The 14,952-nt window shown below is 37.7% G+C and overlaps 1 protein-coding gene across 1 annotated transcript; it reads left to right on the top strand.

The window, feature by feature from the left end:
- Window positions 1–5,333: 5,333 nt before the first annotated feature.
- LOC123306706 lies at window positions 5,334–14,458 on the top strand. Its single transcript, XM_044888826.1, has 10 exons — window positions 5,334–5,504; window positions 11,233–11,445; window positions 11,700–11,799; window positions 12,134–12,196; window positions 12,266–12,301; window positions 12,773–12,859; window positions 12,981–13,046; window positions 13,142–13,216; window positions 13,291–13,490; window positions 13,621–14,458. The coding sequence occupies exons 4-10, from the start codon at window positions 12,163–12,165 to the stop codon at window positions 13,894–13,896; spliced, it is 774 nt and encodes a 257-aa protein (XP_044744761.1). The 5' UTR covers window positions 5,334–5,504; window positions 11,233–11,445; window positions 11,700–11,799; window positions 12,134–12,162; the 3' UTR covers window positions 13,897–14,458.
- Window positions 14,459–14,952: the final 494 nt, after the last annotated feature.

The following is a 14,952-nucleotide window of genomic DNA, read 5'->3' as shown; positions in this document are numbered from 1 at the left end:
GGAACAAACTTTTTGAATAACCAATTAGGTTCAGAACTATTAGAATTAGGAACAAGTTTTTCGAACAATCAATCAATTAGAAATAGAAGATTGCAACCATATCCTTAAAGGAGAAATTTTGAAAACCTCGAAATGAATAACCAAACTTCTTCTAACCCACCTGTAGTTGACGCAATGTCAAGACAAGATATACAATTGCTTTTGAACTCAATACCTGAATTTTCTCCAGGTCAAAATTTATCAATATTTATCAATGAAATAGACAACCTTTTTATACATCTCCAAGGAAGGTTAACTCCAGACCTTACTTACGCCTTGAATTTCACAATAAGATCAAAAACTAAAGGAGAAGCGAGAGATTACATTTCTTTCCAAAATGCTAAGGATTGAATCACCATCAGACGATCATTATTGCAAAGATACGGAGATCAACGAAATGAAGACCTATTGATTTCTACATTAACACAATCCGTTATTTCGAAATTATTTCGATTTTTACAGTAGAATTTCTCAGAACTTGAATGACCTTTTACAATACCTAACACTCAATACACAAGATCCAAATTATTTGCTTTACAAAAAACAAGATGTAGAAAAATTAGCCCTCAAAACTTTCCAAATTGGACTCTTAGAACCATATCGGTCATATTTTATCAATTTCGAATCTAAAACTCTTGAAGAATGTATAAACAGATGCAAATTTTATGATAATAGAAAGCAAGAGTGGGAATATTGTGAATTCTTAAGAAAAACTCAGGATAATGATGAAAAACCAATTTATCGACAACAAAATAGTAGTTCAAATAGAGAGAATCTATTTGTTACTCAAAAACCTACTTTCAGTCAGCAAAATTATAATAACATCCCTACTTTCAGTCAGCAAAATTATAATAATACTCCTGCACGAATTCCTAATGAAAAAGGTTTTCCATACCCCCATTAATCAACCGATCACTAATAATCCAAAATTCCCAACAAATCGACAAGTTTTCGGGACAAAACCAGGATCAAGTTTTCATAAGATTCAACCAAAGCCTACGCCCATGTCTATTAGCACAAGAAAAACTTTCAAACAACCGGTAACATCCATGTCTATTTCCACCAGAAGAACGGGAATTCAACAGAAACCCAATTTCATCTCAGAAGAACTATTTAATGTTCAATCAGAGAATTGTAATTCCGACGAAAATATGATAGAATATTTTCCAGAAAATGCAGAAAATGAATTCATGTGCCCTAGAAACAAACAATACTTAGACTTGAATTATGTTAAGATTAAGTCAAAATTGCCCTATATTTACCTTCCAGAAGTAAATTTAAGAATTCTTATTGATTCAGATGCAACAAATTCAGTAATTAATAAAAAGCCAGCTCATGAAAAATTTTTCAATTTCCTTTTCAAAGAACCATTCAGTGTTTCTGGCTTAGGCAATACTATTGAATCAGATGACAATTTACATATACCAATTTTATACGAATTAGGGATCTATGAAAATATTCATTTACCTACATGTAGTTGATTGGCATAAAAAATTCGACGCATTATCAGGAACTTCCGATTTACAAAGACTAGGAGCAAGAATCGATTATCAAACACACACTTTAGAAATTAATGGCTTAAATATCCCTTTCAATCTCGAATATTCCAATTCCAAAATTAAACCTAGAAAATTCGCTGCGAAAAATCATGTCAAAATACCAGTTACTATCGAAAATGGCGATGTTATTATACCAGAGCTGAACTTCAAAGGATTTTCAACCCCGGAATGTATTGCCCACGCGAAAGACGGATTATGTTGTATACCAATCCCTCAACCAATAAAATGTACCATCGAAATAAGTTTCTCAGAAAGAATACCTGTTCAATCTTTATTCGAAGCGAAAATATCAGAACCACCCGCGGAAAATCGAAATTTTAAATTTTCCAAACATTAGAACTGAACACATGAATTCGGAAGAAAGGAGAGAAATTCTAAAACTTTGCAGTAAATTCAGAAATATTTTTTATAATGAAAATTGTGATCTTTCATTCAGTAACACGGTCAAACACAAAATCAGAACAAAAGATGAAGAACCAGTTTACGTGAAGTCCTTCAGACACCCTCATAGTATGAAAGGAATTATCCAAGAACAGATACAAAAATTGCTTGATGATAAAATTATACGACCATCAATTTCACCCTATAGTGGCCCCGTATGGATCGTCAATAAGAAAAAAGACGTATCTGGCGAAAAAAAGTATCCAATGGTAATCGACTATCGTCGTTTAATTAAAAAACGGTAGAAGACAAGTATCCCCTACCCCGAATTGAAGAAATCTTAGACAATTTAGGAAAAAGTTGTTATTTTTCAACATTGGACATGGCCAAAGCATTCCACCAAATTGAAATGGACCCAGATTCCATAGAAAAAACGGCCTTCACAGTAAACAACGGACACTATGAAAACGTTCGTATGCCCTACGGCTTGAAAAACGGAAAGAGTCACAATCGGTGGTCACGCCTTGTGTCGTCTTCCAGGAATCCTGGGTTTCGGGTTCCGATGCGATTCCGTGCTTCTTGTGGGAAACGGTCTCGTAACAATATGGATTTAGCTTTGAAAGGACTTCGCGTCTTATCGACGAGTTGGGCGTCTAGGAGTTCAGGACCTAGTTCGGCCAATCCTGATCCAGATCTTCTGAGGTTTTGTTCTACAAGTCGATGTGCTTTGGACCCGGAATCGCAGACTCCAGCTGATGACGTTCTTATTAACGTTTTTGGCATGACCATTAACAACATTTTGCTTTGTTCCGGCTTGACTCCGGTTACTGGTCCTGGGTTTACCCCACGTCCCGAGAACCTAACTGGATTAGTCAGTATGGCTAGTTCCAGTTCAGAAACGCTTGATTCAGCTGCCAATTCGGTTAATTCACTGAATGGCGTAGAGTTTACTGGAGGTTTTCCTCCAATGCTAGGAGTATGTATAGTAGACGCCGCTGCTCCAGAGCAATTTTCAATCCGAAAACTGCCATCCCGAGGATGGTTTAGAGTTCTTGTAAACGCGGACCACGTTCCTATTAACGTTTTTGAGTTAGCTGGTGTGCGAGGAAGAATTACTGTCTTTCAAGGATCTGAATTCTTCCTTAGGATAGAAGGCGCTGCGGCGGATGGAGCGATCCCATTAGGGGATGACGCCAGCATGACTCTGGAAGAAACTCCGGATCTGGCCGGTCGTCTCGCTCTGGCGGGTGCCGTTCGTAACGATCCACTTGAAATGTCTGTGCCTAGATTTAGCGATTACTGCCGGTTTCGTTGGATTCTTTGATGTGAGGATCGAGGTGTTGACCACCACCGAGGAAGCTAACGGGAACGTTCTTTTGGACGTTAACGAATGCATATATATTGATGATTATACAGTTTTGTTTCATCAGTTGGTAGTGCCCCCCAGCGTTCAAGGAATGCTGAATTCGGTTGCTGCTAGACTGATGCTAAGAAATTGGCAGAATATAAACATGTCAATGAATAGGAATAATGCGAACCTTTTCGCAAAAGCAGTCTTCTTTTTAGTGAGGAGTCTTACATACCGGGCCTAAGCCGAATAGCGCTTGCTTTACCAAGGGACATCTGATCCATCAAAGTAAATCCTCTATCACCACATAAGAATCTATATTTACCAGATTCTAGAAGTGCCAGATTAAAATCTCGTAAGCCTTTATGGACTAATGATTTTCTGTATTCAACTAATAACCATAAAGAATTTTGGCAATCCGAATGGAATTCATGTAATCTCTTTAATAAAGATTTGATTACTGATCCTTCAAAAAAAGTTCCTGGCTTAGATCTTCCAAGAAAAATTTGGTGTACACTAAATCGACTGAGGACTGGCCATGGTCGGTGTAATAGCATGCTCTTTAGGTGGAATGCTGTTGATAGTCCAAGATGTGAGTGTGGTGCAGAAGAAGAAACTATAGACCACTTGGTGAACAGTTGTGGAATATATCGTTTTCAGGGTGGTTTCGAAGGTATTCATTCGGTTACCGATTCTTTTTTGAGTTGGGTTACTAATTTCAAAATTATTTAATGAGTAATATAAAATGCAACACACCCCTTTCGTTTTTTCTTTCTTTTTTGTTTTCAGATTCATTCACTTCGTATCGAGTCGTCATGTCGAGAGTACGTGGTATTAGCTGCTCTCTGTGTTCAAATAAGATTGATCGATACGACGATCCAATTTGTTGTAAATCATGTGATTGTAATTTTCATATCAAGTGTGTCAATATTTCCTTGGAAGATTTTACCAAAATGCGTGAAAATGCTGATTTTAATGGATGGATTTGCCAATCCTGTGAAAAGCCATCAAGTGGTAACACTGTGTGCCCCCCGCTGGATTCCGCTTCTGAGCCTCTTGAATTGAGTCCAATTATTTTTAAGGCTATTCAAGATGCATTAAGACCTTTGCATTTCGAATTAAACAACTTGAGGAATGTAATTGTTACTCAAAGTAAACAAATTGATTCGCTCACTGAAATAATCCAAACATTCGCTGCAGGAAAAAACGCTCTCTCGTCCGCAGCGGCATGTGTACGGGATGTCACAGCTGACGTTGAACCTCGGGAATCTTCAACAGGTGCATGGAATCTCCCAACAGATACGGTGATGAAACATACGTCTAGTAATGATAAATTTGTTCAATCTACAGGCGGTCCGAATGATCAACGCAAATTCAATAAAAATAACAATGAAAATTCGTTTAGCGTCTCTTCGCAACCGTTGGACGAAACTTCTGGATGGAAATTGGCTGAAGGCAGGAAAAAGTCAAGGAGCAAAGAAAAAATGTCCATTTCTGATTTATCTAAACAGGAAAAAAGAAGAAAACCTATAATTGGTTCATCGAAAAGTACTGCTTTGATGAGCGCTCCAAAAAAGTCCATGGCTCATCTACATATATCGAGGCTCAGTCCTTCTACTGCTGCCGAATATGTAATCAAGTACCTAGGTGAAACAATTCAAGATCCCATATGTGAAAAACTCAATTCCAAAAAGCCTGATGTCTACTCCTCCTTTAAACTATCATTTCCATCCCAATACTTAACACAGGTAATGGAGTCCGCATTTTGGCCAGAGGGAGTAACCGTTAATAGGTTTTTTATCAGACGTCGGCTGATGGATCCTCCTTTTCCGAAAAGTCCATCTCGGAACATGGAAACGACAAAAGTAGTAGACCTAAGTTCAAGTTAATGCAGATAAATGCACGAAGCATTGCTAACAAGTTCACATCTTTGGAAGTTTTACTTAGTTCTTCAAGCCCGGATTTACTGAGTGTGGCTGAACATTGTTGTTCTTCATAGAAGTTATCCTTCATGACGATAGCAGGTTATCAGATTGCTTCCTTTTATACCAGACCAAGCCGTGAACATGGGGGTGTTGTTATTTATGTCAGGTCGGTTCTCCGAGTACAGCAGCTTAATGTGGCTAAATACTCAGTGGAAATGCACTGTGAACTGTGTGCAGTTAAGATAAAATATGGTGAGAATACTTTTTGTGTTTTAAGTGTTTATAGACCTCCTTCAGGTGATTGCGACCTGTTTCACAATTCTTTAGAATATGTACTTACGTACTGCAGTACTGCCTCTGATGTTATTTTCTTATGTGGAGACCTCAACATAGATTATCTATCCCTCTCTCCACAATATCGATCTTTAAATGACTTGTTTTTACGTCATAATCTATCAGTTACCTCAAGGGACCCAACTAGGGTTGTTACAGGTTCGAATGGCCTAACCTCCTCCACGAAGGTTGATTATATAGCCACTAATGCTAACTCTCAATTAGTTGATGCAAGTGTGTTTGAAGCGTTCATTGCTGACCATAGAGCAATTATACTAGAATATGTTTGTTGTGGTAACGATCCTTGCGCCTCTAAGGAAAAAATAATGAGAACTATGTCGGATAATAACTGGAAGATTTTCTATTCGTTAATTGAGCGTGCTGATTTTCAGTGGATACATTTTGATTCGACCCTTGAAGACAAGTTCGAGAAGTTTGTTACCTTATTGAAGTCAACATTTGACACAGCCTTTCCACTAAAACGTATAAATTGCTTTCCTTCTCGCCAAAAACCTGGTTGGATCGATGCCACAATCATTTCAGCTCGGGACAATTTGAGGAACCTGCACTGGCTGACGAAGAACTTGAACACGCTCGAGGCTTCACACTTATATAGTAGTGCGAAATCTGAGTACAATCAATTATTGAAGTTCTCTAAATTGGCTTACAACAAAAAAATTCTACATAGTTCAGATAATGTTTGCAAAACAGTTTGGAAATTAGTTAATAAAGAATTGAATAATAGAGTCAAATCCGAGAATAACATCACTCTCCGGGTTGATAATGAACTCATTTCTTGTCCACAGAAGGTGTCGGAGGCCTTTGCCAAATTTTTCACCGAGGTTAATGCTGCCTCTGTTCATACATATTTTGGCGTTTCCCTTTCTGGATCTTGCACCTTGCATACTTCCCTTGATAGTAATTTCTTTTTCTTTCCTGCTACTGCCCAGGAAGTTTCGTCTACCATTTGCGGACTGAAGAATGGTGGTAGCCCAGGACCTGATATGATATCAGCCAGAGCCCTCAAGGTCTTGGCTCCTTTGATTTCTGAACCTATTTCTCATTTACTAAATGAATCAGTGTCCTCTGGGCATTTCCCATCTGTCCTTAAATTGGCACGGATTTTACCAGTCCACAAAAAGGGTGACAGCCAGGATATAACAAATTATCGACCTATCTCCATCTTAAGTCAATTGTCCAAGATTTTTGAAAGAATAATATACAATCGCATGTACAATTATTTGACAAAGTACTCCATACTATCTGATCAGCAACACGGCTTCAGACATGGTAGGTCAACCCAAACGGCCAGTTGTGAATTTTTTGAATTTGTCTACAAGAGCCTTGACGGCGGTGAGTACGTGGCAGGTATATTTTTTGATCTGTCGAAGGCGTTCGACACTCTTCAACATTGTTTCATTCTGGATAAGATGTACCAAATGGGATTCAGGGGCGTGTTTCTGGATTGGGTCAGGACTTTTTTATCTGATCGCAGAATTTATGTTCGATTGAATGACGCTACATCTGACGAACACACTAACAGCCTAGGTGTCGCTCAAGGATCTGTTCTGGGCCCACTACTGTTTCTACTGTTCATAAACGATCTGCCTGCATATGTGGTAGCCAATATACTGGTGATGTTCGCTGATGATACCTCTATCGCTATCAAAGCGAAAAGTCTGCAGGAATTGAAGTTGCTATGCGAGACTATAGTACAATGTTTCACTGATTGGTGTTACAAAAATGCACTCATACTCAATCTGACCAAGTCGGTGATAGTCAGGTTTCAGAATCAGGATAAACCATGCGAACCTCTCATCATTGAATACAATCAAGGAGTCTTGGAGGCGAGAGACGACGTGAGACTTCTGGGCCTCTATGTGGACGCTAATCTGAGGTGGTATATTCACATTGATCATGTTTGTGGTAGGCTAAACACCGCTTACTATGCTTTATTACGACTCAGGAGTTGTCTCCCTGTCGAGGAGCTGCTGACTATTTATTACAGCATGGCTTATAGCCATTTAAGTTACAACGTTGTTCTCTGGGGCTCCTCGGTAGGGTCTAATCGGGTGTTTATTTCCCAGAAACGTATCATACGCCTCATTTTCAAACTTCGCCCATGTGATTCATGCCGTCCGATTTTCTACCAATTTCAAATTCTTCCCTTCCCATGTATATTTATTATCAATAGCCTTGTCTACGTCCATCTGAACGTAAGTAACTTCAAGAAATGCTCTGACTTTCACGAGTATGGAACACGAAACTATGACACTATTGCCTTTCCCCGGCATCATACAGCTAAATATGAGTCATCACCAAGCTATATGGGTATCAAATTGTATAACCGGTTGCCCAGTAGATTGAAATCCATGAATGGAAGGTCTTTCAAGAGAGAGGTCAAATTGTTATTGCTCAAGAGATGTTACTACAGTATAGACGAGTTCCTCAAGGACTCCATCAGTTGAATCTGTATTTTTTTTTATTGTAGTTCTTTTCTTATGTTTGTTATTTTGTATGACTTGTCCTATACATTTTTATAATGTCCAAAAGGATCAATAAAGTTTATGACTTTAGCCTTGCGGCTTTCACACTCCTCTCCAGAGGAAAATTCACTTATCCCAGATATCTCAGATATCAAAAGGATTAAGCTCTGTTGGAGCCCTTTCCAGGTTTTCGGGCTCGTGATGGTGGTCGGGTCCGGGTCGCTCCTCGCCTCCTTGCTGTAGGTTGGATTCCTGCTCCACCCGCACTTCCTGTCGGAGCAGACGGTGTTCCTCTGCATTCCCCATGTACTTGCGTACAGTTCTCGCCGTTCCGAGCAGTACCGCCTTCTGCATGACTCTATAGATATTTTCGTCCAACTGAAGTTTCCTCAAGTTCTCTAGTAGTTTCTTCGGTATCAGGCCTGTAGATGAAATGACAATAGGGATGGTCTTGATATCTTTCAGCTTCCACTGTCTTCTGGTCTGTTCCTCGAGATCTCTGTATTTTGAAATTTTTTCAGTGTGCCTATCTAGAAGATTGGTATTATTTGGAATTGCCACGTCGATGAATAGTGCTCTGTCCTCATCCTTATTGAGCAATATGAGGTCTGGTCTATTGTGGGTTATTTTTCGGTCTGTGAGAACCGTGCGATCCCAGTAGAGCTTGTGATGTTCGTTTTCCAGCACAGCATCCGGATGGTAATTGTAATAAGGAACCTTTTTCGAAGTTAGAAGTTGGTGTTTTAGTGCCAATTCTTGGTGAAGAATCTTGGCAACAGCATCATGTCTATTTTTGTACTCCGTGCCCGCGAACTTCTGACATCCCCCGGTGATGTGCTGGATAGTTTCATGTGTCGCACAGCCATAACGACAGCTATCGTCCACCACTGAGGCATCCTTGGCGATGTACTTCATGTAATTTCTTGTTGGAATCACCTGATCCTGGATGGCGAGCATGAAGCCCTCTGTCTCAGGAAACAACCTTCCGGAAGTCAACCAGTAGTTCGACGCAGATATGTCGACGTAATCATGGTTGACGTCGTTCTGGTGCCTCCCATGCAAAGGTTTGCCAATCAGTTTTTGCATTTTACTTTCTGCAGAGTGTTCGACGGTTTCCAAGTGATCCTGTTGTAGCTTTAATGGTGTAGAACTATCAGCAACACAAACTACTCGATGGAGTTCTGACGAAGCTGCCTTGCTCAAAAAATATTTTCGAAGTCCTTCAATTTCCTGGGACATACGGTTGGACAAATCGACAATTCCTCTACCCCCAAGATGTCGTGGCAGCTCTGTCCGTTCTATTGAGCTTTTGGGGTGATGTTTATTGTGTTTAGTTAGCATCGTCCTTATTTTTCTCTGTAAAGCTGCTAAATCGGTGGTCGTCCAAGAGATAATACCAAATGAATAGCTCAGCGCCGAGCAAGCATAGGTGTTAATCGCTTTTATCAGATTCTTGCTGTTAAGACCAGTTCTCATTATCCTCCTCAATCTTCGGGTGAACTCCTCCGTTAATTCTTTCTTCATCTGGGTCTGATTGATTTTTCTTGCCTGTTTTATGCCTAGATACTTGTATGTGTCTCCTTCCTTTAATGCTTCAATTTCTGCACCTTCCTTGAGTTTGAACGTACCATCTTCTATTTTCCCTCTCGTTATGTTAAGCAGTCGACATTTTTCTAGTCCAAACTTCATTTTGATGTCTTCCGAGAATCCTTCCACCATTTTCAGCATCAGTTGCATTTGTTTTTTGGTAGATGCGAAGAGTTTCAAGTCGTCCATGTAAAGGAGATGATTCAGTTTCATCATAGTTCTACTGCCGCTCTTGATGGAAAATCCGTAGTCCGTAGAATTCAATCTATGAGACAAGGGATTCAGGGCCATGCAGAACCACAGAGGGCTCAGCGAGTCTCCTTGGAAAATTCCGCGTCTTATTGGAATAGGTCCTGTTGTAATGGAGCAATCTGCTGCTTTCATTTGAAGACTAGTACGCCAGGTTGACATGGCGTTTTTCAGGAACTTAACAATATTGGGATCCACCTTGTAAATCTTCAAGATCGTCAAGAGCCATTCGTGAGGTATAGAATCGAATGCTTTTTTGTAGTCTATGTACGCAGCGTAAAGATTTCTTCGCTTGGAGAACGCTTGATTGCAGATAACTGAATCTATTATTAGTTGTTCTTTGCACCCTCGGCTGTCTTTGGTGCATCCTTTCTGTTGCATGGCGATGATGTTATTCCTTTCGCAATGGTTGTGAATTCGGTTTGAAATGCACGATGTGATTAATTTGTACATCGTTGGCAGACATGTGATTGGTCGGTACTTGGATGGGTCTTCTGTATTCCTTTGGTCTTTAGGTAACAGGTATGTTGTGCCATGTGTAAGGAATACTGGCATTCTTTCAGGATTTTCAATGACATCATTTATTGCGGAGGTCAATTTGTCATGCATGATCCAAAGTTTCTTGATCCAGAAGTTCTGTAATCCATCAGGCCCAGGTGCTTTCCAGTTGTGCAGTCCTCTGATAGCTGATTTTACTTCTTCAATTGTGATCTTGTCATGCTGCATCGGCTCATATTTTATAGCTTCAGATTTTTCATCTTCAATCCATTATTATTATTATTATTATTATAAACTGGGTGGAAGTTACCCTACAAAGTCAAAAACAGCAGATAAAGTGATCAATTTTTGTTAACAGAAATTTTCACAATTTGGTGTCCCAGATAAAATGGTAAGAAATTATTAGCAAAAAACGAAAAAAAATTCAATATATATATATATAGGTATATTTGGTCCTATCGCCATATTTTGGTCCAAACAATCTGCCCTTAGCCTATGTCCCAATAGTTATGAATCACCCTGTATAATTCTACTTATTCGATATTTTCTTTATACCTGTAAAAATCATGTAATTCAGTTTCTCCTTCAATTATTAAAAACTAAAACTAAAATTATCAATAAATATTAGGAATTCATATATTGTATTCAATTTAAATTTTCAATCATAATGAATTTTTCAATATTCAAGTTCTGTGGAAATGAATTTTGTCGAAATATCATCAGACAAGGCTTGACAGAATCTGGAATCGAATCATATTCTTGGGGATTGTGTTGTCGGGCTGATCTGAGACATACAAATCATTCTGCTGCTTTCAAAACTTTTCTAGGAAAATGTCGTATGCAGTTGTCTGCTTTGTGGATGAATGCCAGGGAGATTCAGAAGTTGTCCAAGAAGTGCCCATTTCTTGGCTGAAAAATAATAATACCATGTGTATGTGGCCTCCATCCAACTAATATACCTCCATCCAACTATACACTAAACGGAACACCACCCTCGGGTTCATGGAAATTATGTCCAATCAGGTGTGATCGAATATGTGGTAAGTTACTTCCATTCTTTCCAAAAGAGCGTACACAAATATTTTCATTTTAATAAAAATGAATTCGCTTGTTCAAGTTATGTGAAGCCTTGAAAAAAATTCAGCAATGCTATCAAACATTATTTCAATTATGTACATATATTATGAAAGGCTGAAAAAGCTGTTGTATATTTTTGGTAGATTTTTGTCATTTACAATAAAAAATATTGGAGTATTAGAATTTCATTTTGTATTTACATTTTTATGTATTTCAGATAGTCTTGCAGATGCTAGAAGGCACTGCATTAGGGAATCCTCATCAGAAGATGAGAAAGGCAGAGGCCTAAGAAAAAAAAATTTCGAAGCACCTGATAGGTAAATAGGTTTCTTTGTGGTGATCATCAAGCAAACTTCAAATCATGAATTACTATTGAGTATATTACAGCAAAAATGATTTTTTTTTTTTTTATAAAATAGACTCGAAATTTCAGTAAAGCTGGATTTCAGTTCAATCATACTATAATTTGGTCAAAATTATCTAACAGTCGCTCATGAGATATATTTTTGGATAGTAGAAGTATTCAAACTCTATTTTGACAAGAATTTGGCTATTTTTTACGAGTCTGAATAAAATTTATTTACTTTCGAAATATGTACAACGTAACTTGTTGTTTCATGAACCTATTATTCACTCAATCATTTTTTTAAGGTCGTTATTCTAAATGTGCGTCTCCACCAATGGAGGAAGCTGATCAATCATCAGCAGATTCAGGTAATAGTTTTTTGCTAGAAGACAAAAAAAGTTCTTCAGCCTTTTCTACAATTGATGTATTTTTTTCAGATTATAGACTACAGGAGATCGGGATGCCACAACCAGGTAAAGTTTGTAACTGCATCTGGTATATTTTGAAATAGTAAAATGGAATGGTGTTTCATTGGGAGAATTACATACAGTTAATAAAGATAGTTTCAGTTGGGTTATCAGTTTGGATATGTAAAATTTTATTGGAGCTACTTGTATTGAGTTCATTATTGAATCCATTAGGGATGTATAATAAGATAGATGTATGATGTAATTTAAATGTTTCTATCAGAAATGTATATTTTGTTGAAAACACCTTTTTCAAACACTAGGCAAATAGTTTGTTATTGCAATAATTTTTAACCACATAGGCCAGGTCTTCTCAAAATGGAACACAATATGATAATATTATTTGAAACATGGAAATGGTCTATTATATCTAAATACCCCAATCTCTAATGATAATATTATATTTCTAAATTACCTAATAGCGTGAATAATCTTAAGACCTATATATCTCTTAATCACAAATATTTTGCTTTTCAGAGAACTTAACTCGGTTATGGCCTCAAACTTCTTCCAATTTCTACAGTCCTCCCCGCATGACAGGAACAGTTGCTATCGAACACAATGGTAATTATACTCTTGAGTTGCTTTTTAACAGAATGCATTTGTGCATTTTTGCGCAGAATAAAAAATAACTTTGAATGTTGAGAGAGGAACCCCTAGTTTATAAATTGATTGTATTTTATAGAGATCTTACAACACCCGTCAGGGCCAAAACAAACAGGTGTCAACCAACATGAGCCACTTTCCACTGGTAAGTTATATATATTGAATATTTCAGTCTCTTCATTTCCAGTTAAGAAATGAAGAATATCTACAAGTGCTGTTTATGATTGTTTATTTTTATAGAAAATCGATACACAATACCTGATTCACCCTTGTCCATAATCAATCAAGAGGTTCAGACTAGAGTTGAAAACAATGGTAAAAATATTTCTTGAAGAGAAAAATACAAGGAACAACAAAATGAGTTGTAATATTATAAAATTCACTTCTAGGGAACCTAGAAAGAAAGATTGATAGATTGACTGAACTTGTTGGGAGGATTCTCCTAGAAATTGAGGAGCTAAAGTTACAGCGAGGAAAGAATGAAGTGCTGAATCACACTGATTTGAGGGATGAATTTCCGTTTACGTCTTTGGAAAAATTGAAGGAATTTGAGGCAAGATTAGAAGATGAGGAGGAGAAAAAAAAAGTGGTGAGTTTTTATCTTGAGAGAATGCACAATATTTTTTTTTTCTTTAATATTAATTCACTTTATCAAGAATGCTTTTCCATAAAGATAAAGATTTTTCAGTTCCTTTTCCAAAGAATTATTTGTTTTTCAGACCCAATACTTCAAATCGATAGGAGGCTTGACTTCCAAGGACTTCCATTCGAGGGTGATGGCAAGGGTCTTCACAAATTCCCTTGCCATGCAGTGTTCTTGGAAAGGATTCAAGAACAATTACAAGGTCGAGAGTATGTTACTCCTACAATGTTTATATTGTTACGATACCGTTTCCCACAATAAGCACGGAATCGCATCGGAACCCGAAATACAGGATTCCTGGAAGACGACACAAGGCGTGACCACCGATTGTGACTCTTTCCGTTTTTCATAATTTGAATAGTAGTTAGTTGATGTCTAGCGTTAAATAGATTCATTTGATTTTTCTTTGAACAAATAGAAACGATATCCATTCTATTGAGTTGTCCTTTAATTACCATTGGCAACCCTAAAAAGAAATAAGTTCTTTTTAAGAATAGACTTTTGGATACGTTATTCATAACTGGCGCTGCGAACAGGATATCGCAACGGGGTTTTAGTGAAAAGAAAAAAAACTAAAATCAGTTTCCATAAGTGAATAAGGACTCGTCCGGCAATTGTACAGGCTGTTCGAAGAGTGTTCGAGGAACTCCCGGTGACTATCAAGTCTTTGTGCGGTATCACCAAGAAACCACATCGAACCAGCAGAGAATCAATTCTACCACTCCATCCAGAAGAATGGACATCAACTCGATCCACTTCGATTAAGAAGAAGGAACTACACACCCTAGGATGCATATGTTGGTGATGTAAGTCTATCAATCTCTTTCCTTAAACCCAGAATCCCAAAGTTCAATGACACATACCGATTCTTCAAGCGTACTAGAAGTTATCGCTGAAGATTCAGAATTATTAGAATAAGGAACAAACTTTTTGAATAACCAATTAGGTTCAGAACTATTAGAATTAGGAACAAGTTTTTCGAACAATCAATCAATTAGAAATAGAAGATTGCAACCATATCCTTAAAGGAGAAATTTTGAAAACCTCGAAATGAATAACCAAACTTCTTCTAACCCACCTGTAGTTGACGCAATGTCAAGACAAGATATACAATTGCTTTTGAACTCAATACCTGAATTTTCTCCAGGTCAAAATTTATCAATATTTATCAATGAAATAGACAACCTTTTTATACATCTCCAAGGAAGGTTAACTCCAGACCTTACTTACGCCTTGAATTTCACAATAAGATCAAAAACTAAAGGAGAAGCGAGAGATTACATTTCTTTCCAAAATGCTAAGGATTGAATCACCATCAGACGATCATTATTGCAAAGATACGGAGATCAACGAAATGAAGACCTATTGATTTCTACATTAACACAATCCGTTATTTCGAAATTATTTC

Source organism: Coccinella septempunctata, chromosome 2 (assembly GCF_907165205.1).
Source record: "Coccinella septempunctata chromosome 2, icCocSept1.1, whole genome shotgun sequence".
NCBI classification, from domain to species: Eukaryota; Metazoa; Arthropoda; class Insecta; order Coleoptera; family Coccinellidae; genus Coccinella; species Coccinella septempunctata.
The sequence above is the reverse complement of the archived record's forward strand: the minus strand, read 5'-3'. Positions and strand labels throughout refer to the sequence as shown.

Bases quoted from the DNA above. Each gene is read 5' to 3' on its own strand.
- LOC123306706 (XM_044888826.1), top strand. From the start codon at position 12,163: ATGGAGGAAGCTGATCAATCATCAGCAGATTCAG. The intron at 13,047-13,141 runs GTAAGTTATATA...TTATTTTTATAG, and splicing joins ACATGAGCCACTTTCCACTG to AAAATCGATACACAATACCT. The intron at 13,491-13,620 runs GTGAGTTTTTAT...TTTGTTTTTCAG, and splicing joins AGGAGGAGAAAAAAAAAGTG to ACCCAATACTTCAAATCGAT.